The sequence below is a fragment of the Mirounga angustirostris genome, unplaced genomic scaffold, assembly GCF_029215605.1.
Source record: "Mirounga angustirostris isolate CCGP_5_RB_7025 unplaced genomic scaffold, mMirAng1.0.hap1 SCAF_4, whole genome shotgun sequence".
Classification (NCBI taxonomy): Eukaryota; Metazoa; Chordata; class Mammalia; order Carnivora; family Phocidae; genus Mirounga; species Mirounga angustirostris.
In genome coordinates this window covers 185,947,657-185,968,526 of record NW_026991712.1, presented here as the reverse complement: position 1 = coordinate 185,968,526, position 20,870 = coordinate 185,947,657, and the positions used below count along the sequence as shown (strand labels likewise).

At 53.9% G+C, this 20,870-nt stretch overlaps 1 protein-coding gene across 2 annotated transcripts in view; it reads right to left on the bottom strand.

Annotated features, from left to right (window-relative positions):
* Positions 1–20,870, bottom strand: part of ACOT7 (acyl-CoA thioesterase 7) — a 105,988-nt gene that overhangs the window by 24,440 nt on the left and 60,678 nt on the right. For both annotated transcript variants that reach the window (XM_054513172.2, XM_045898831.3), the window contains exon 7: positions 2,754–2,870. In XM_054513172.2, the coding sequence (XP_054369147.1) occupies positions 2,754–2,870 (117 nt within the window). The remainder of the gene's footprint in view (positions 1–2,753; positions 2,871–20,870) is intronic.

The following is a 20,870-nucleotide window of genomic DNA, read 5'->3' as shown; positions in this document are numbered from 1 at the left end:
GACCTTACTGGAAATAAGGGTCTTTGCAGATGCCACTGACTTAAGGCTCTCAGGATGAAATCCTCCTGGATTATCTGGGTGGGCCCTAAATCCTGTGACAAGTGTCCTTATAAGAGGCAGAAGAAGAGAAGGGAGAGGCCACGTGAAGGTGGAGGGAGGTTGGAGTGATGTGGCCATGAGCCAGCAAATGCCCCCAGAGGCTGCAAGAGGCAGGAAGGGCGCTCCCCTGGCGCCTCTGGAGTGGCCCTGCCCACACCTGGATTTGGGACTTGGGGCCTCCAGCCTGTGAGAGAGCAAAGGTCCGCTGTTTGAGGCCCCCAGTCTGTGGTCCCTTGTGGGGCAGCCCTGGGACACAAACACCACTCTCCAGAGCACTCAACTCTGCCCCTGCCCCACGGTGGCACAGTGTGCAGGGGTCCCACCCAGCCTCCGGGCGGGCAGCATCATCAGGGATGGCAGGAGTGTGGAGGCCGCACTAGAACCCACAGGTTGGGGTTTAACGGGACCCCAGCAGGTCTGCCTGCGCTCAAGAATCCACAGCAGGCAGGGTCCCCCCAGCCTCACACTGCATGTCCCCAGAAAGGAGCAAAGAATGGGGGAGGAAAGGAGCCATGCTGCAGGGACCTCTGCCTCCGGAACTGAGGACAAGATGGGCCCATTCTGTGACTGAGGCAGGTGTGGCCGGCATGCTGCCAGCCTGAGACCTGACCCGGGACACTGGTGCCGGCTCTCCAACAGAGCCACGGCCCGGGGGAGCCCACTACCTCACACAGGGACATTCCTCTGGAAAACAACAAATAAGGTGTGACAGCGTCTAACAGCGCCTGGGGGACGCTGGCACAGAAAGGCCAGACTCCTTAGCTGCGAGTGTGGCCCACATCCCTTTATGCACAAAACAAGGAAGTGATCCGAGAAAGCAGAAAGCCTCTCTCTGCCCGCCAGGGGCTGCTGACACGGGGGCCCTGGGCGGTGCGGGCTCCAGGCCGGGGCTGTGTAGGCTCAGCACCCAAGGGTGCAGCCAGGTAGGCCTCGCAGCCCACCCCTCACTCTGCCTGCTGGAGGAAACCCACCCAGAGTAGAACGTCCGGCCAGAACTATGGCTTCTGAAGATGAAGAACCTTTTCTCTGTGTTTTGGAATAAGAGGAACGTCTTAGAAACTGGAAGCGCCCGTCAAGGGCAGCTCCACACACAGGTTGCCCCAATGGCTTCCACGTTGCTAAATGGGTCCCAGAAAGGGCCCTGGGTGCCAAGGAGAGTTCGCGGCCCTGCCCGAGCTGCACAGCACATCCACTGAGCCGGATGACACTGAGCAAACCAGCCGGCTCTCCACAAAGTCTCTTTCCCTAGGTGGCGCTTCTCAGAGGGCACTTGGGAGACACAGAGCAGAGCAAGGTCATGGAATCTAAGTGCGTTTTCCACTGTAGATTTCGAAGCTGTGCTTAACAATGAAGTTCTGATCGCAGGGATTTGTCCAGGGAGGAGTTCTAGAAATAGAGAGAATCCTGGCGCAGGATTCTGCCTTTCCGAAACTTTCGTGCCACCGCTGCACATAATATGCACCCGAGGCCCATGGGGGCAACCCCAAGATGACAAGACCCCCTTGTGGACAAATTCTAAAATGACGCTGATGTCCATGTCTGTGGCACAACTCCCACAGTGACGCAACACAACACACGCAGAGATCACCACGTGTCGGGAGGGGACGGTCACTCACCTCACGCCCTCAGTTACAAAGGGACTTCGCAAAGCAGAGAGAGTGGTGCCGCAGACCATTTCCTTACCCTAAAAGCACCCAGACCCTACCAGGGTATGCTGGACTTGCTCTCGATGACCCAGGGCGGGCAGGCAGCCAGCCCCCTACCCTTCCAACGCCTGGACCCTTCTGGCCGCGCACCTGGGCATTCACCACCGGTGTGTTCTGCAGGGGAGAGCTTGCTGGCGGCACTGGCCCCGCGGCCTCCAAGGCTCAGGACGGCCTTGGGGGGCTCAGGACAGAGCAGTGCTCGGAGGCGTCTATGTCGCACCCCTCCCAGCCGGGGACGGGTCCGACCTGACAGCTTTCCCAGCGAGGCTGCTCTCGAATCTATACCAGGCTCCTGCAGCCGTGACCCACCCGACCCCGCAGCCCCGACCCACCCGACCCCGCGGCGAAGCACTACTCTTCTGGGGCCCAGAACCCCACCGCAGAAGACACAACACACGCAGAAATCACCATGTGTCGGGACTCAGCACTCACATGGGATGGGCGTGAGGAGCTGGCCTGCTCTCCTGGGTGGCTGCCGAGTCTCTGGGACAGGGGAAGTACCAAACCCCAGCACTGCATGGATGGTGCAGGCAGGCTGGCCGAGGACTGTGGGCCATGGGCTTCTCTGCACAGATCCTGCCACTACTTACATCATAGATTATCTATTCCTCCCCCAGAGGAAACGTGTAAAATCTGGAGGCACCAGTCGCTGGAGCTGTGTCTGTTCATGGGGCATTTTAAGAGGGGTTTACGGTGCTCCTCAGTAGCCTAAAGGCCCCAAACACATCTGAATTACGGGTCTTACCAGATGAAAAATCAAACCAACAAATCCTAGCCTCACAGATGCATCAACAAGAACAAAGCGCAAGACTGGCTTCCCGTTTCTCTTGGCAAACAGGCAGACAGCAGGGCGCGGGCGACACTGGGTGTGAACCACAAGCAAACTGGCAAAGGGAGCCAGAGAGCCAACGGCCACCCGCCTTCTCTCTGTCAGCGGAGTCCCATTACCTTTTCTGATCTTGTCATGGAAGTTAATGGCGTCCACGGAGGCAGTGACTATGTTGGTCTTGCAGTGACGCGCAGCCACAATGCCAGCCACCTCGTCCATGAGCTTCATGGTGACGCCTGCACAGAGAAGGGGCACGTGGCAGGTCAGACATGGCGAGGCTACTTCCCACCCTGGAAACCAGTCGTAAGAGACAGAGCCCTCCCACTACCCGCCAGTGGGGACCACAACCAGCACAGGGTACGGGGTGCATGATCAGGGCATTGCTGAAGCTCATGCCGAGAACCTGGCTTCCTTAGGAGTTTCCGAAAACGACCACAGCGGATGATGGTCTAGGCTGCTAATAAAATGACAATCCTTTTCCTACCCTCTCCAGGTACCTTATGCCCCCAGGAAGGTTGTGTTACAAAATCCACTGGCATGGCCACATCCAAAGTCAGATTGCAAGTGTCAGTGAGAACACGGAGAAACCAGAACCCTCACGCACCACTGGTGGGGATGGAAACGGTGTGGCGGCTTTGGAAACAGTCGGGAGTTTCTCAAAAGGCTAAACAGAGAGTTACCATACGCCTGGTGATTCTTCTCCTAGGTATGCACCCATGGCAACTGAAAACTCATGGTCACACAAAAACTTGTATACGGATTTCATAACAGCGTTACTCACAATAGTCAAAAAGGGGACACGACCCACATGCTCATCAACTGATGAATGGAGGAAGAAAATGTGGCCCATCCATATGGTGGAATATTATCCAACAACAAAAATGAGCAAAGCACCAACACACACGAACCCTGAAAACACAATGCTCAGTGGAAGAAGCCAGACCCCAAAGACCAGAGATTGTAGGATTCCCTTTATAAGAAATGTCCAGAACAGGCAGATCCAGAACAGGCAGATCCGTAGAGGCAGAAAGCAGATTAACAGTTGCTAGGGCTGGGGGACCGGGGTTAAACGGGGTGTGAGTGCTAATGGGTATGGAGCTTCTCTTTGGGGGGAGGAAAATGTTCTAACATTGACTGTGGTGATGGTTGTGTAACTGGGAATGTACTAAGAATCAAAGACTTGTAATGGTTGGGTTGTATGGTATGTGAATCATCACAATAAAGCCATTATATCAAACAAACAAACAAACAAACAAGAAAAGCAGGCTCACAGAAGGCCAAGGTGATTTTAAAACCACAGGCTGCAGATATTGGCTTTTGCTCAACTGTACCCTTAATTGCACGGGATCACAACTACATACCTGCTAGTGTCCCCACCCCCAAGTCTTGCCCCCCCCCAGAACAACACATTCTACTTATTTCATATTTAAACACTTAAACCATGTCTTTTATTAGACCAAACTACATGAGATTGTCAATATTCAACCATTTTTGACCTGTAAAAGCAGGAAGTGATATCTATCAAACAGCTATCAAAAGTCTTAGAGGGCACCTGGGTAGCTCAGTCAGTTAAGCGTCCGACTCTTGATTTGGGCTCAGGTTATGATCTCAGGGTTGTGAGACTGTGCCCCGCATCAGGCTCTGTGCTCAGTGGGGAGTCTGCTAGAGATTCTCTCTCTCCTTCCCACTCTGCCCCCCGCACCCCACGCTCTTCTTGCTCTCTAAAGATAAATAAATAAATGAATGAATGAGTGAAAGAAAGAAAAAAAGAAAGAAAGAAAGAAAGAAAGAAAGAAAGAAAGAACTTCAAACTTATGTACATTCACCCTAGGATACAGAATGCTTTCTAAAAATCCAGAGAGAGGCAGAAAAACAGATGTCATCCCACTCATGAAAGCCAGGCTCATGGGGAAGCATGTTTAGGATAAGGCTTGCAGAACCAAACGCCTGTAGGGTCAGGCAGATGGTGTGGGGAGGTGAGCAGGGCCGCTGCCTGGCCCCGCCTACTCCCTCCCACCCCTAGGAATGAGGGCCTCATGCTCCCTGCCTTCTGATGCTTCTAGACAAGACTGGGACCTATACATTTACGAGAAATCTACCAATTTTTAAACATTGGTGGCTAAACTCTCTTTACTGTGTGGGGAAAACAAAATACAATAGAGCCAAAAAGAGCAGAGGTCCCTTCCATACTGGAGGGACCTCATACAAATACAGCAGAAGATACTACTTACAAGGGACCTGGGAGACAGAGGAACACATGGGGTCCAGTATACTCTTCTCTCCACTTCTGTGCATATCTGAGCATTTCCAGAATAGAAAGGTTTGAAAAAACACATTCCTGTTCTTGATTAAAAAAGGATGCTTTTATTACTGTGACTTTTTTTGACAGAAGATGCTGCTCTATGATGGTAATGGTAAATGACCAGATGGGGACAGAGACTGAGCTGCTGCCTGCTGTTTTAAAGGTGCTTTCAGAGAGACTGGCATATTGGTCTGCTTCATCCAAGAAGGAGGGGATCGGTATCCCCAGTTTTCAAATTAACAACACAGGCTCTGACACATACTGGTCCGATTCTAAAGACTGTGCAGGTAGAATGCTGGGGAAATAGCTCTTTTGAGAGGAAAGAATCATAGGCGCCAGGTTTAATCTCCAGGCGACTGAGGCTGGGGGGGCTCCTGCACAGCAGGGGGCCTCTGGCCTTCAAGCAGCTTGGCTCAGGGGTCTGAGACAAAGGGTCACACTTTGCTTTGCAAGCAGCCTCTGCTGGGTGAATTTGTTAATGCAAACGGACACAGGCAGCCTTCCCTAAGCCCACCACCAGGCCCTCTGGGTCTTTACCCACAGCAGGGGGCCTCAGCGAAGGTGGGGCAAGTGCAAGCCTGGCAGGGCAGAGGCCCTTCAGCCATGTCCCCAGCCCCGCACTCCAAGGAGGGAAAAACACAAAACAGCACCTGGGTAACTCACTGTGCTTGTCAGAATGGACTGCCTCCCTGGAAGGCCACCTCAGCTTCCGGATGAACCGCACGGTGGTGTGAGCACGGCCCTGCCCTCACGGTGGTGCAGGCTTGGACTCGGGTCAGACGGAGGGGGCGTGACCACCCCATCACCCCCACCACTGCCTGGCTGGGGACCCTGGGCAGGCAGATGGCCCTCGGAGCTCTGGATTCTGCTAGCGCTGGTATGAGAGGTGACGGGTGAGCCCCATGCTGCCCCGTAAGGGCACCTACCGCTATGACACGCAGGACTAGCGAAGGTCTGTAAAACCCAACACCAATTTAAATGGAGAGTTTGTAACAGATCGGACATTTGGAAGATAAAGAGAAAAAGAGAAGTGAAATGTCTCAGAAGGCCAGGAAACACGCTAAGTGAGAATCACACACTTTGCTCAGGGGACAAGGGTGGAGTCCAAGTGATAGCCTCCCCTTACCACGTGCGAACCACAGAGGGCACAGAAGGAGGTCTGAGACCCACGGACCACCTCCTGACGTGGTGCGGCTTCAGGGTGTGCATGCACGTGTGGGGGTGTGCATGCAGGTGTGGGGGGGTGCGTGCACGTGTATGCGGGTCCAGGAGTGTGTGTATGCAGGTGTGCATGCATGTGCAGGGGTGTGTGCATGCAGGTGTGGGGGGATGCGTGCACGTGTATGCGGGTTCAGGAGTGTGTGTATGCAGGTGTGCATGCATGTGCAGGGGTGTGTGCATGCACGTGCGGGGGTGTGTGCATGTGTATGCGGGTTCAGGAGTGTGTGTATGCAGGTGTGCATGCATGTGCAGGGGTGTGTGTATCCATGTATGGGTGTGTGTGCATGCACGTGTGAGACTGTGTATGCGTGTGCATGCATGTGGGGTGAGCATGTGTGTGAAGGCATGCACGTGCATGCATATGCATGCGCATTCAGTTCCGCAGAGCGAGTGAGAGTCCACAGATGGAGTTCTCCTGGTTCGGTTTGCCTCACGAAGAATTGAGGTGTTCCAACAGCTGGACAAGCGGCCCCTGCTTGCTGGTTTTGAATTCAGAAGGCATGTCCCCACAGACTTACTCTAAGTACGATAAGCACACCTCCTCGGGCAGCCAACGAAAGCTCATTCAGTCTGAAGTGTCAAGAGAGGCTGCATCTGCCACGAGGACCACTGCACCAGTATGTACGTTAAGGAAATACCAATCCGGAATCTAGGAATAGTTGAACCCAAGAATGATGAAGAGACAGGATTCTGGGAGAAATTACGGAGAGGGGGTTTAACTGGAAAACAGTTAAAATGCTCCCCCCTTTTTAGCGTTCCGGGGAGTGTTCAGGGCATTTTAACTGGAAAATTTTAGACGTTTGTAACAGAATATGTATTATGTGCGGCTGTCCTGTTCTCAGATGGAGCCACCATCAGGGTCCTTCTGATGAGACAGAGACAAGGAGGGATTTTCGAGAGAAAATGGCGGAGACTGTGAAGTCTGGCCCAGGAGATGGAACCAAGTGGACGTGTTGTACAGAAACAACGGTGTCGCTGGGAGCAGTGAGCTGGTCGTGAGCAATAGCTGGGTTTCCCGAGGGGCCGGTGGCACTCGCTTGTGCCAGATCGGCCCTGGAGGGAGAGGACTGTGTTTTGCTTACGGATGTATCCCGAGTGTCTGCTCCACGGAAGGCTCCCTATAAACACGGAACGCAGGAATGAATGAGTGAAGGACGGAGTGACTGGACAGCAGCCCTGGGAGAGAGGCACGGTACTGTCTCCATTTTTCAAAGCAGGAACTGGAGACACAGAGGTGTGCATCCGAAGGCACAGCACGCGCTCGGGGTAGAGTGGGGACCAGCCCCTGGCCAGGGGGTGCCAGAGGCCATGCTGCATCACCTGCCTCTTGATCCAGGACCTGCAACCCTGAGATGTGAGGTTGAATTCCTGCCTGAGATAGGATATGAAGAAGAGAGTGCAAGATCATGGCAACAGGTGGGGGTGACAGCAAAATTAGCGTGCGTGGGCATGGAAGGGCAGGAGACCAGAACTGCCAGTGTGAGCCACCAGGCGGTGCCATCAGCTTCCAGGGCTGGGGGTGGCGAGGAAGGTAAGGAGGTGGAGAAGGTAGAGTCTGAATCGGAAGTAGTGTTTGGAACACAGGAAGTACCTACCACTAACCCCTTGTTTGTGTGTCCTGAAAAGCAGAAGCCGTCAGAATGGGAGAATAAATAGAAGAAGGGCTTCTTCCCCATTTATCCAAAATGCAGGAAGAGATTCCACAAGTGACTTCACTGTTACTAAAAATATCACAGGACCCCAGAGTGCACGGACCAGGGTCAGCTCTGAGCCCAGGGAGGACCCCGGGGAAGGACAGCTGCAGCTGGGGGACCTCTTGATGCCAGACACCCCCCAGTGCTGCACCCCCAGACCGTCTGTAGCACCTGTGACATGGAAGCCAGACCAGGTGGGGACACGCCTTATTGTCTGTGTCCCCACCCAATTTGGAACCTGTCAGGTAGCTCTCAGGAAATGGTTGTGCTGAATGAATGAATGAATGAATGAGCAAAATGAATGAATAAATCAGCAAATGAGCTGAATGAATGAATGAGAAAAATGAGCAACTGAAAGATCACTGACTACAGATCACATTCAACCCAAGGAAGCTGCTCCACTGGCAAGTTGTAGGGCCCATATCCGAATAACAGTCTGGTTCATAATCAGTCACAGCTGAAGCTGGGGAAGGCGCGCATGTCCAATCCAGAGCCAGGTGAGCTAGGTGATTTGTCAGATAACAAAACTGATGCTTACAATACAATTACCTTGCTGTATCTGTTGGAGAGTGACATTTAAGAAGACAGCCTCCTCACAAAAACAGACACATAGATCAATGGAACAGAATGGAGAGCCCAGAAATGGACCCTCAACTCTATGGTCAACTAATCTTTGACAAAGCAGGAAAGAATGTCCAATGGAAAAAAGTCTCTTCAACAAATGGTGTTGGGGAAATTGGACAGCCACACGCAGAAGAATGAAACTGGGCCACTTTCTTACACCATACACAAAAATAAACTCAAAATGGATGTAAGAACTAAATGTGAGACAGGAAGCCATCAAAATCCTAAGAGAAGAACACAGGCAGCAACCACTGTGACCTCGGCCTCAGTAACTTCTTGCTAGACACGTCCCCAGAGACAAGGGAAACAAAAGCAAAAATGAACTTTGGGACTTCATCAGGATAAAAAGCTTTTGCACGGCAAAGGAAACAGTCAACAAAACCAGAAGACAACCTACAGAATGGGAGAAAATATTTGCAAATGCTTTATCCGATAAAGGGCTAGTATCCAAAATCCATAAAGAACTTATCAAACTCAACACCCGAAGAACAAATAATCCAGTTAAGAAATGGGCAGAAGACATGAACAGACATTTTTCCAAAGAAGACATCCAAATGGCCAACAGACACATGAAAAAGTGCTCAACATCGCACAGCATCAGGGAAGTACACATCAGAACCTCAATGAGATACCACCTCACACCAGTCAGAGTGGATAAAATTAACAAGTCAGGAAACGACAGATGTTGGCGGGGATGCGGAGAAAGGGGAACCCTCTTACACTGCTGGTGGGAATGTAAGCTGGGGCAGCCACTCTGGAAAACAGTATGGAGGCTCCTCAAAAAGTTGAAAATAGAGCTCCCTGCGACCCAGCAATTGCACTACTGGGTATTTACCCCAAAGATACAAATGTAGGGATCTGAAGGGGTACGTGCACCTCAATGTTCATAGCAGCAATGTCCACAATAGCCAAACTATGGAAAGAGCCCAGATGTCCACTGACAGATGAATGGATAAAGATGTGGTATATATATACAATGGAATATTACTCAGCCACCAAAATAAGAAATCTTGCCATTTGCAACTACGTGGATGGAACTAGAGGGTATTATGCTAAGCGAGATAAGTCAATCAGAGAAAGACAATTACCATATGATTTCACTCATGTGCAGAATTTAAGAAACAAAACAGAGGATCATAGGGGAAGGGAAGGAAAAATGAAATAAGCTGAATTCAGAGAGGAAGATAAACCCTAAGAGACTCCTAACTGTCGGAAACAAACTGGGTTGCTGGAGGGGAGGGAGTGGGGGATGGGGTAACTGGGTGATGGAATGAGCACTGGGTATTATATACAACTGATGAATCACTGAACTTTACCTCTGAAGCTAATAGTACACTATATGTTAATTTAATTTAAATTAAAAAAATTGTAAAAAGACAGCCTCCTCCAACCCCAACAGCCAGCATGCAAATCTGAGCTGGGACAGGGGAGAGAACCATGATGAACTGCAAAACCTCACACACAAAAAATCAGCATTTTATGGACCGAATTCACAGACTTCTAGTGCCCAGATAAGGGGGCAGGCCTAGGGGTGTCTATTATGAGACTGTGCCCCAAATCAGGGATTTATCCCAGGGACTGGGAACAGTGACTAATATGGGCAGCAGGCAACTAGGATGGGGGGCAATCCCACACTCTGCTGCACATGGAGGCCTGGGAAGAGGTCGGGGTCTGCTCCACGGGGGACGGCCTAGGGGAGCAGGGGCTGTGAGGGTCCAAGCTGCAGGAAGGCTCTCACTACTTCATTAATCTATACCCCCCCACAGAGGCCATGGCCGATTCAATGGGAAGTGACAGCCAAGTAGGCTTTAGGGTTCACTACATGGAAAATCTCTGTCCAAAACTCAAGTGTTTGGCCTTGAATCAGGGAGGTCTCCTTGGGGGCACCTGGGTGACTCAGTCACTTAAGTGTCCGACTCTTGATTTCAGTTCAGGTCATGATCTCAGAGTCATAAGATCGAGCCGTGTGTTGGGCTCTGTGCTGGGTGTGGAGTCTGCTTGGGATTCTCTGTCCCTTTGCCCCTCCCCCCCCCCAAAAAAAAAGAAAGAAAAGGGAGGTGTCCTGGTGCCTTCAGAGCTGGAAACAGCGGTCCTCTGGGGTCCCGCGTGTCAAGTGACTTCTGGTGTCTGCTCAGAGGGAAGAGAGCTGATCTAAAGTCAAGATTAGAATAAGATGTGGGCTTCCAGCGGTCTTCTCCCTCTTCATAGTAGGGAGAGGAACCAGCCGGGACACATCGCTGCGTGGGGCTGGTTCTGAGACGCTCCTGTCATCTGTAGCTGGGAGAAAACCATGAGGTCACGTGGCCCGTGCAGAAATAAGATAATGAAAAATCTCATCCGGTCCTGACATGTTTGTAAGGACTGTTACTGGAAAACAGTACCGAGGGCGGTAGACACAATACGTTACAATCCATGTGTCCACTGAGAAAAGTAAATTCTGTTAAAAACAACCCCCGGGGGCACCTGGGTGGCTCAGTGGGTTAAGCGTCTGCCTTTGGCTCAGATCATGATTCTCCAGGTCCTGGGCATTCAGGAGCCCCCCACGCTGGGCTTCCTTTTTTTTTCTTTAAAGATTTTATTTATTTATTTGAGAGAGAGAGCGAGAAAGAGCATGAGCGGGGAGAGGGTCGGAGGGAGAAGCAGACTCCCTGCTGAGTGGGGAGCCCAATACGGGACTGGATCCCGGGACTCCAGGATCATGACCTGAGCTGAAGGCAGTCGCCCAACCAACTGAGCCACCCAGGCGCCCCACGTTGGGCTTCCTGCTCAGCAGGGAGCCTGCTTCTCCTTCTCTCCCTCCCTAAACCCCTCCCCACTGCTCATTCTCACTCTGTCTCTCAAATAACTAAAATCTTTAAAGCAAACAAACAACCCCCGCCCTGTGGAAAGCCCCCTGCCCAGTTTGCAACTGTTCGCGGCTAACTGTGCTACAGAGCAGCCAAAGCTTCCGGCCCTCCTCGACACCGAAGTCCCCACCTCCTGCTCCCTTTTCTACACTTCAGTCTGAAACGTCGAGCACCCGAGCCTTCCACACCGTGCCTCTTCTCAGGGTCGCACTGGGAAACCGTGTCACTTCCTCCCCCACGCAGGCACAAAGGGGGCTGCCCGTGACGGGAACATCACTTTGGCAAATTACAGTCTGTTGTGTGCTGTCCTCATTACCCAGGATTCGCCATTTAAAAAATGACAACAAAATTGTAGATTTGCCGTCCTTGGACTCTGCATCCCTTCCAGGAATTATGGGAAGGAAGGAAATGAGACGTGCTCGGCCACCAACATACAGATAAACGGCGGGCACCGGAGATATTTTTGAATCTAACATTTAACTGCTCATGGGCTTTTTAAGATCGACAACATGTTGGCTGGCTTAAAAATAGAGGGTTAAATTTATTCTCCCAGGCCCGACCGGCTGCCTGGGTCACGCCTGCCTACAAACCCAGAGCGGCACTTAGCAGCTCAGAGCCCAGCACGGGCACTGCCTGCACTGTGGGTGATGATTTCAGATGCCCCCGTTTCTATATTGAATCCCAGCTGACGGAGTGTGGGTGCCAGCCTCCTATATTAAGAAAACAATAGTAAGTTCATCCGACTTTAACTAGTCCATCCCTCAGCAATGGCAACGGGTTATTCTGAGAGCCAGCTGAGTGACAACCTCCCAAGACAGTGTGGCGTCTCCCTCCCAGGTTCCAGATGTACCTGTGGGCACCTCTGTGAAAAGCGACCAAGGGCAGGGGAATATTAGATAAGGTAATTAGTAAGGCTTATTTTTGGCAATTAATACACAGGGTAGTAAAGATGATGGGTTTCTAATGTCAAAATATCAAAAGCGGGAACTGTGGCAGAGGCCTTGGGCACTGCTGGACTGTGGTCCCCACGTGCCCGGGAGCCGGGGACAGGGGCTGCCTGGCCGTGTTTCACCCCTCACGTTCTGTGTCAGGTCACAACTGAACGTGCTTACTGCTGTTTGAGAATCGATGCTTCCCTCTTCTGAACAAGGCAGCAGGGAAAGTAGGGCAGGCGGATTCCTGTCCCAACTGCCACAGAGATTATGGATCAGGTGGCGATGCTACGCTCAGCCCCTCCCTGCTCCCCACTCTGGGAAGGGCAGGCTAAGGCCTGGAGTCCACGCAGGGCCGGGTCGCATCTCTGAGGGCCGAGAACCACTCCAGGGGGTGTCAGCTTCCTCAAAGGAAAGACTCAAGTCAGGGTGAAGAGTAATACGTAAGAATTCAAGAGTGCAAGATGCTCGTGATACTGAACAGGGAAGACACTGTTAGGGGCCGTCAGTGGTCCTAATGATGCAGCTAAATGGGCAGCAAAAGCTAACGAATCCGGCACCAAAGACAAAACATCCCAGCACATCCGCAGTGAAGGACATTCTGCTGCCGCACAGCAGACTGGGTTTCTCAAGCAAAACATGCCACATTTCTGGACAAAGAGAAGGACTGCTGGCCAGCCACACACGTCCCCAGCTGGAGGAGGCCACCGAGAGGGCCAGTGGGCAGGAGGACACCAATCCGTGGGACAGGCATCAGCAGGGCGGTCAGACCCCACGGTGGGCGCCCCACCGGCAGCCCAGGAGGGGCGGGAGCTCCTGCCAGCCCACGCACCTGGGGTGCCCTGTGTCCCGGAGCCATCTGGGTGGACAGGAAGCTGCTCTCTGGGGCTTTAGCTGCAGAGAACAACATTTTCAAAACCAAAAGTTCTTAGAAAGTGAGAAGGGGGAGGAGCGCTCAGCTGCATGATGAAGAGACTGGGGGCCCAAACCAGCATTTGCTTGCTCATCTCAGGACCCCCCTAGAGCCGTTCTTCAAAAGTCAGAAACGTGCCTCACTCACCTCTTTTCTCCCTCCTCCCCAGCCAAGGGCTTGGCACACTGTCTACCATGCAGCAGGGCCCCTGTTAAACTGGAAAGGAGCATCTGTGCCTTATTCTGTATTTTGCGTGAAATCAACTCCTCCCACAGGTGCAAAACACTGCTCATTCCCAACTGCCCCATGGAATCCAAGCAAACAAGAGCATCTGGGCTGGAGGCCTCCTCCTGCACCTTGCCTCCCAGATGGCCTCTGCTTGGGCCACCAGCCTTCTCTCCGCCTGTGTACCACCTGCCTCCCTCCCGCCTCGGCCCGCCCTTTCTTCCTTCTGCCTTCTCCTTCAGGTCCCGGCTGAGCTGTGCGCAGTCCCCCAGCCTTAGGACCCCCGGTAACATGTGGCCCCTTGGCTGCTGGATGTTTCAGGTGGGCGGTGTCTGTGTTGTGCTCTGCAGCGTCCCTGCGCGACCCGTGGGGCTGACTCTGGCGCTATGCTGCGGCCGTTCTTCCCGCCCAGGGGCCCCTGCACTCTTTCCAGGTCATTCACTCGGCGCCTTGCATGTCTGCTCAGCTGGGATGCAGCAGTGAGCACATGAGACCAAGTCCCCACCCTGTGAGCCTGCATTCAGGGTGGGGTGGGGAGCCAACGGGCTGCTGTCTGTTAGGGCGTGGTGAGCACTTGGGCGCACAGTGAGCAGGTCAGAGAGGGGGTCCACCTTTCACAGGGGGCCCAGGAAGACCCACCTTTTCTCCAGTGACCTGCAGAGAAAGGGGAACAGCTGTGCAGTTGTCTGGGCGGGGGAAAGTCAGCAGAGGGAAGGAACGCAGCCCGGGAGGAGGGAACAGCAGGGACAGAGCCCGCAGCTGGAAGTGCTCCAGGCGTCTTGGGAAGGCGAGGGACCAGAGCAAGGTAAGGGGGACCGGGGAGGCATAGGGCAAGGCCTTCCTGGAAGGCCTCATAAGGACAGAAGTGGCACAAATAAAAAGATCTGACTTTGGGGCACCTGGGGGCTCAGTCAGTTGAGCGTCTGCCTCTTGATTTCGGCTCAGGTCACGAGCTCAGGGTGGTGGGATTGAGCCCACACTCGCGCTGGGCCTGGAGCCTACTTAATTAACATTCTCTCTCCCCCTCCCCCTCTCTAAAAAAAAGAAAGAAAGAAAGATCTGGCTTCTACTGGGAGTGAGATAGGCGCCCCCGCAGGGCCTGGGGCAGGCTGGGCCCCACTGCACTTCTGCTCTAAGAGTATGGGGAGGCTGCAGTGTTAAGACATGGTTCAGGGGAGTCAGGCAAGAGGCCATGTCAGTGGAAATGGGGACCAGAAGGAGATGGTGTTGGTGGTGAGAGCTCACATTCTAATATGTTTGGAAGGTAGAGCCCAAAGGACTGGCTGATAGATGAGGTGCAGAGCCTGCAAGAAAGCCAGCTGAGTCCTGGGAGGTCACGGGAATTCTGGCTGGACAACCGAGGGGCCTGGCTGCCACTACAGGGGGAGAGCTGGGGGAGCCCATCAGCCATCCCAGGGGAGGTCCTGAGGACTCAGCTGGAGTCCAGGGAAGAGGTTTGGCTGGAGGTATAAATGAAGCCCCAAGGCCACGGTGCAGGGAGGGGAGGGAAGGGGCCTAGGGAGAGAGGCTGAGAGGTTGGGCTGCATGAACTGTGAGCACCAAGACCTGCTCTCAGGCTGGCCAGAGGACTCCTTGACAGGAGGGAAGTGTTGGGACAAGCTCCAGAGAGGGCGATGAGAGAGACAGGAGGATGGAGCACAGACAGCTCACCAAGGCACCAAGCTGAAAGGGAGAGTGGAGGAAGGGCGGCGGGGGACGCAGGTGGGCCGGGGAGGCCTCTCTGCCAGGAAAGAGATGCCTGGCCTCCAGCTGGCCTGAGGACACCAAGGACACTGTGACAAGTGGAACCTCAGGAACTCTGACTGACGAAGGTTTTATGACAGTCACGATCCCATTATTCTTTTTCCAAAGCAAGTCAACTGCAGAGCTGGGAGCCCTATCGAGTCAGCAAGGTCCCTCTGGAAATCGGGGGCCCCAGCACAGACCGTCAGAGTGCATTAGAGCTAGGAGTAGGGGTCCCCACAGATAAACTTATTTGCAGACTCACAGGGACAGCACAGGATAGAAAACAACTCACCCCGTCCCCTTATTTTCTGAACCTGCAGCATTCTCTCCCAGAGCCAATCAATGCTCATGCTCCCCATGTCGTGCGTCCATTCACGGCTCCGACGTGACCCGCGGCTAGGGCATAGCCCCAGCTGAAACCGACCAGGCCCCTGGCCTCGGCAACAGAGGCAGAATCATTCCAGTTGGGTCGGTGACCACCCCACACTCCAGCCAAGTGCCAGGCAGGGTCAGGCAGATGGGTGTGGGCTCCCCTGCGGGACGCGGCTGCTGCAGGGTACTGTAAAGCCAGGCCTGTCCTACAAGTGCCCGCCGACTGGGGCCCAGTCTGGCAGCCTGATCTAAGGACACTGGAGCTCCACACCCAGCTTGATTTACTGCCTGTGATTCTAACCGAGAAAAACTACTAACAGCTCAGGACACAGCCACTTAGCAGCATCACCTCAAACCATCTTTCCGAATGATGTCTTTCATTCATTCAGCAGACACTCATCAAGTTCCCTCCATGCAGACTGTACTCTGCAGAGCAGTCGGGAAGGGAGGAAGTCAGGACAAGAAAGCTCGCCATCGCCAGGAAATGAACACCTGAGAATATCTCCGCCATCTGAAGTGGCAGAAAGGCGGAAATGCATAAGAGAGGAACAAAAATGTGTGAGGGTACACGAACCATGAGAGACTATGGACTCTGAGAAACAAACTGAGGGTTCTAGAGGGGAGGGGGGTGGGAGGATGGGTTAGCCTGGTGATGGCTATTAAAGAGGGCACGTTCTGCATGGAGCACTGGGTGTTATGCACAAACAACGAATCATGGAACACTACATCTAAAACTAATGATGTAATTATGGTGATTAACATAATATAATAAAATAAAATTTAAAAAAGAAAAAAAATGTGCGAGGGTGCATAAGGACAAAGTGAAGGTTGCTACCCCCCGGGGAGAGACGGGCTCCCAAGGCAACATGGAGGAGACGGGACGAGGGCTGGACACGCAGAATGGGCACGGGTGGGAAGAGCAGGAAGAACGAAGATACGGAGGCAGAAAAGCAAGAGGCACGTTTAGGGAAAGAGAGTCTCAAGGGCAGTGATGAGGCTGGTCGGCATCCTGCAGACAGCAGTGAGGTCCGTGGTTTGAGAGCCTCGGGTGCCGCGGGCACAAGCCATGCTTTGCCAAGACCGATGCGCTGCTGGGGGCAGGTCAGGGAGGGGAGATGCCAGGGGCATGGGGCCCCAGGACTTGGCAACCCAGGGAGGGAGGGACGGGAAGGGGGTAGGGCTCTGACGGCCCAACATTCACAGGTCCCGTGGCTGTGAGGTGGGATGCGGGGGGGATGGTGCAGGGATGTGGGACAGCAGGGGGCCGGGGGTCCCAAGACCAGAGCACACAGCCAGGCCTGCGCCACCCCAGCCCCTCTCCTTCCTGGGGGTGGATCTGCTGCTCTTTTTCCAATTCCAGCACTCAGTTATTTTTAATTTTTCTTTTTAGGTAACACAAGTTCCAAGTGACCCACTCTCTCCTCTGAGAACATCTTTAGCCAAACCCAGTTCTGACAGGAAATGCTCTCCTTTCTGGTATTTGTAGTTCTGGATCGTTTAGAAATCCAGACTTGACTCTTTCTTTGACCAGGGCTTATTTAGAGGACTGTCTTAACTTGCAGGTGGTTACGTTCTTGTTCTGGAAGCTTAGGCTTCACAGGTCCCACGCTGGGGAATCCAAAATTAAGATGCACTTTGTGGTCAAGTAAATGATAGCTTACAAACGCCCCACTGGATGTGAGAAAAAGCATGTGTTCTCCGTGTGCTCCCTGCATCTACTGTAATAAAACAAGTAAACTAAGTAAAAATTACAGTTGGCCCTTGGAACACGGTGGGGTTAAGGGCGCCGACCCCCTCACAAACCCACCTATAACTTTTGACTCCCCCCCAGAACCTAACTGAGCAGACGCCTCACCCATAATAGCAACCATGGATTAGCACGTACTGTTCACGTGATGTGTATCGTATGCTGTGTTCTTACAATAAAGTCAGCTAAGGGAAAGAAAATGACATGAAAATCGTAAGGAAGAGAAAATACACATACGGGCTGTCCTGTTTTTGCTGAAAAAAATCCTGACGTAGGTGGACCCGTGCAGTTTAAAACCGTGTTGCTCAAGGGCCTGCTGTTTATAACAACCAGTGTTTCCTATGCGCTGGTTGTTTGCCCCGTATTATCTCATGATTAATCCCCCCCCGCAAAACCCCTGTACAGAAAGGGAGGCTGTAAGGCCCGGGGGTGGGGGGTAGGTTAGGGCAGCCACACAATTCTAGAGGGTGTCATCCGTTCAACACAAGTGATGAGAAGAACGGCCAAGGGGAAAAATGAAGAGAAAGATCAGGTCCACGGGGCCACTTTCTCAGGGAAGATGCCAAGACCACTCAAGTGGGATGGAACAAATCTATCAGTTGCCACTTGGATAAGGTCACAGAGGCCACGGGGCTGGGCGAGGCACGAGGAGAAAAGATGAAGAGGGAGGAGAAGGTCCAGGACTGGGGGAGCAAGCACACCCAGGCCTCAGGCGACGGGGCAATCCGAGATTCAGGAACCCCCCCCCACCCCAGAACCCTTCACTGTCAGTGTGGGGAGAGTCACCTGGGAAGCGAGGGAGCATGCAGATGCCTGGGCCTGCCCCGGACTTACTGCAGGCTTCTCGGGGTGGGGCGAGGCATCTGTGTCCACACCCGGGCACTCTGGCGCCAGCACATATTTGGTGTGGGGGGGCATGAACCCAGGAGGGGATGTGGAGGGGGGCGGGTGTCCAGTGCCCTTGAGAGGTTGGGGGAACGGGGTGAGAGGGCATAGCTGCTGGGTGCGTTGAGACAAAAGCCCTCTTGCTGCGAGTTTCTGGGAGCCCGAATCACAAGAACCCCCAGGGCACCTGTGGCTCAAAATATGGGTCCCCAGGCCGGGGCCCAGACCTGCCCATCACACCCTCCTGGAGAAGGCCCAGGAATCTGTGTTCCTAACAGGTACCAAGATGACTGCTGAGGGACAGCCGGGTTTAGGAAACCGGGTCAGCCCCAGTTCACTGCCATGTCCCTGCCTTGATTCTCATCTTGAAGCAGAGGCAGTTTTTACCCAGAACCAGATGTGATCATGAACACAGAGCTCTACCACAGACAATCCCACGTCCATTCCTCTGACGCTCTAAAGATCTGGGACAGGTACTGGAGAGGCAACCAGAATCACCCAGGTCAGCCCCTGGGACAAGGGCCCCGAAGGTCCAGCTCTCACGGAAGCTCTGGAAGGTGTGCACTGCGGCGCTGGGGAGGCTGACCGTCCAGAACAGAGCTGTTGCTGCCCCCGACACCCTTCCCTGACTGAGTCTGTAAACTTCCTTCCTCTCCCGGTTTTTGGGGTCTTCCATTGGGTAATTAACAGGACAACAATAATTAACTCTAAGAACAACGTTCTCTGTCGTCCAGCTTTTAAGTAGTTAGCATGAAACACGACGATGGCTGCTCATTTAAGGACGCCTAGGAAGACAACAAGAAAGATTTCTGAGATGGGAATAGTGTTCCCAGGCAGGAAACACACTCTGGGCGCTAGATCCGAACTCAGTTCACGGTTCCCAGCTGTGTCCTCTTTCCCAGGGCCACACGTTTACAGTGGTTGTTGGTAACCCAGGCTGACCCATCCATCAGAATCCCCGGGGCTGCAGCACTGAGCCTCCCCACGGCATCTGGTCCAACTGGCGGGGCCTGGGCATCTGCATTTTTGAGTGACCTGGCGATCCCAGTGCGCAGCAAGGACAAGATCACAATCCACAACCTCTTGGGAAAGTGGACAGACGGACACCGTAGGAAGGATGAGCTGGCCACTGGGGCAGACACCCGGAAGTGGGCAAGAAGAGGGTCCAAAGGCCAAATGGAGGGCTGACTCTATGGAAAAGGAGGAATGAAGAGACAGCACCAGAGGAAGGCACCCTGAGGTAGAGGAGGCCTCAGAAAGCTGGCCGTGGCCAGAGCTGCAGGGATGGATTTCAAGCACATGCGACAGGGACTCACCAGCATGGTCCCCAGACCTTCGGACACTTGGGGTACTCCGAACCCCCGGGGGCGGGGCCCAGCCATCCAGAGCGGAGGCTCCGGGGGAGGGTCTGTGAAGCCCAGCTTGGGTGGGGGGGTGACATCACAAATGAGAGGAGCCCAGAAACTGCAGACCACTCAATTCAATGGCATTCGGGAAAGCAGTCAGCAGGAAGATTATGGATGGGCCCGGGGCAGAGGCTAGAGCAAGCAGGGAGGCTCAGGGAAGAGGGAGAGGCAGAGGTGCGGCCAGAGAGCTGAGGGAGAGAATCCAGACTCCCCGCATCTCTTAACAGGAACCTTGGAGGCTGGAAGGGGTGCACCTCCAAATCCCGGGGAGAGACTGCCACACCCAGCCAGGAAACGCTTTACACACGCGAGGTCCAGCCCCACAGGGACTGCCCCCCCAATCACTCCTCCCTCTCTCCTACAGCACCTCCAGAGTTAGACTGACGTGTCTGGTCAGCTAGACCCACCAGCAGACGCGAGCGGTGGGGTGCCGCTTCCTGGGAGCCCCCCGCCCACCCCGCCGTCCGGGCTGGAATGCTGGTGCTGCCATGTGCCACCGCACCGCAGAAATGGGGCCGCCCCGGGGACGGCAGACCGGGCAGCGGGAGCCTGGGTCGCCAACACCAGTGAGCTTCCAGATGAGCCCTGGACTTCTGCATCACCCCCCAGGAGACAACCATCGTCTGTGTGGTGGAAGCCACTGTGTGGGGCCTTCAGCACAACAGCTGAGCCTTTCCTTTCCTAGGAAGTCCCCGGAAAATGGGAGATCTGTGAAGGAGAGCAGTGCGGAGCAGGTGCAGGGAACGAGCAGCCCGGCTCGCAGGGGGCGGAGGGGGGCCCTCTCCAGGGAAACATGTACTGAAAGGCTGTCTGGCAGGCCGAACTGTCCCAAGAGGCTTTGCACAGAGGACTGGAGGCTGGGTGTTCAGAGTGAGTGGGAGACGCTCAGCGCTCAGCAGTGCTCACGCAGGCCGGGTCTGAGGCTGGCCCGCTGAGTGACGCTGGGGAGACGAGGCCACCAACCAGGAGAACAACCAGCACAGGAGCCCCCCAGGGGCAGCTGCATTTTGTCGAAAGCCGTCTTGGACCACTTCCACAGAATATCTTGGTTTAAAATAATTAGTTTAAAAATTGCTTTGCAGTGCCAAAGAAACATCCAAGGCCACCGAAAGTTCAGAAGTGAAGAATTCACGGTGGAGATGCCTCCGGCCTGTCCTGAGCGGGATGCCAGGCTACCCCAGGGAGTCCCCCGCCATCGTCACGGTCGGGCCAGCGTGAGCAGCAACACCCCCCACCCCAAAGCCCACGTGGAACAGCCAACAGAGGGCCAGGCAGGGAGCGTCCCAGAGAAAGAAAACAGCAGAGAACATCTCGGGAACCAAC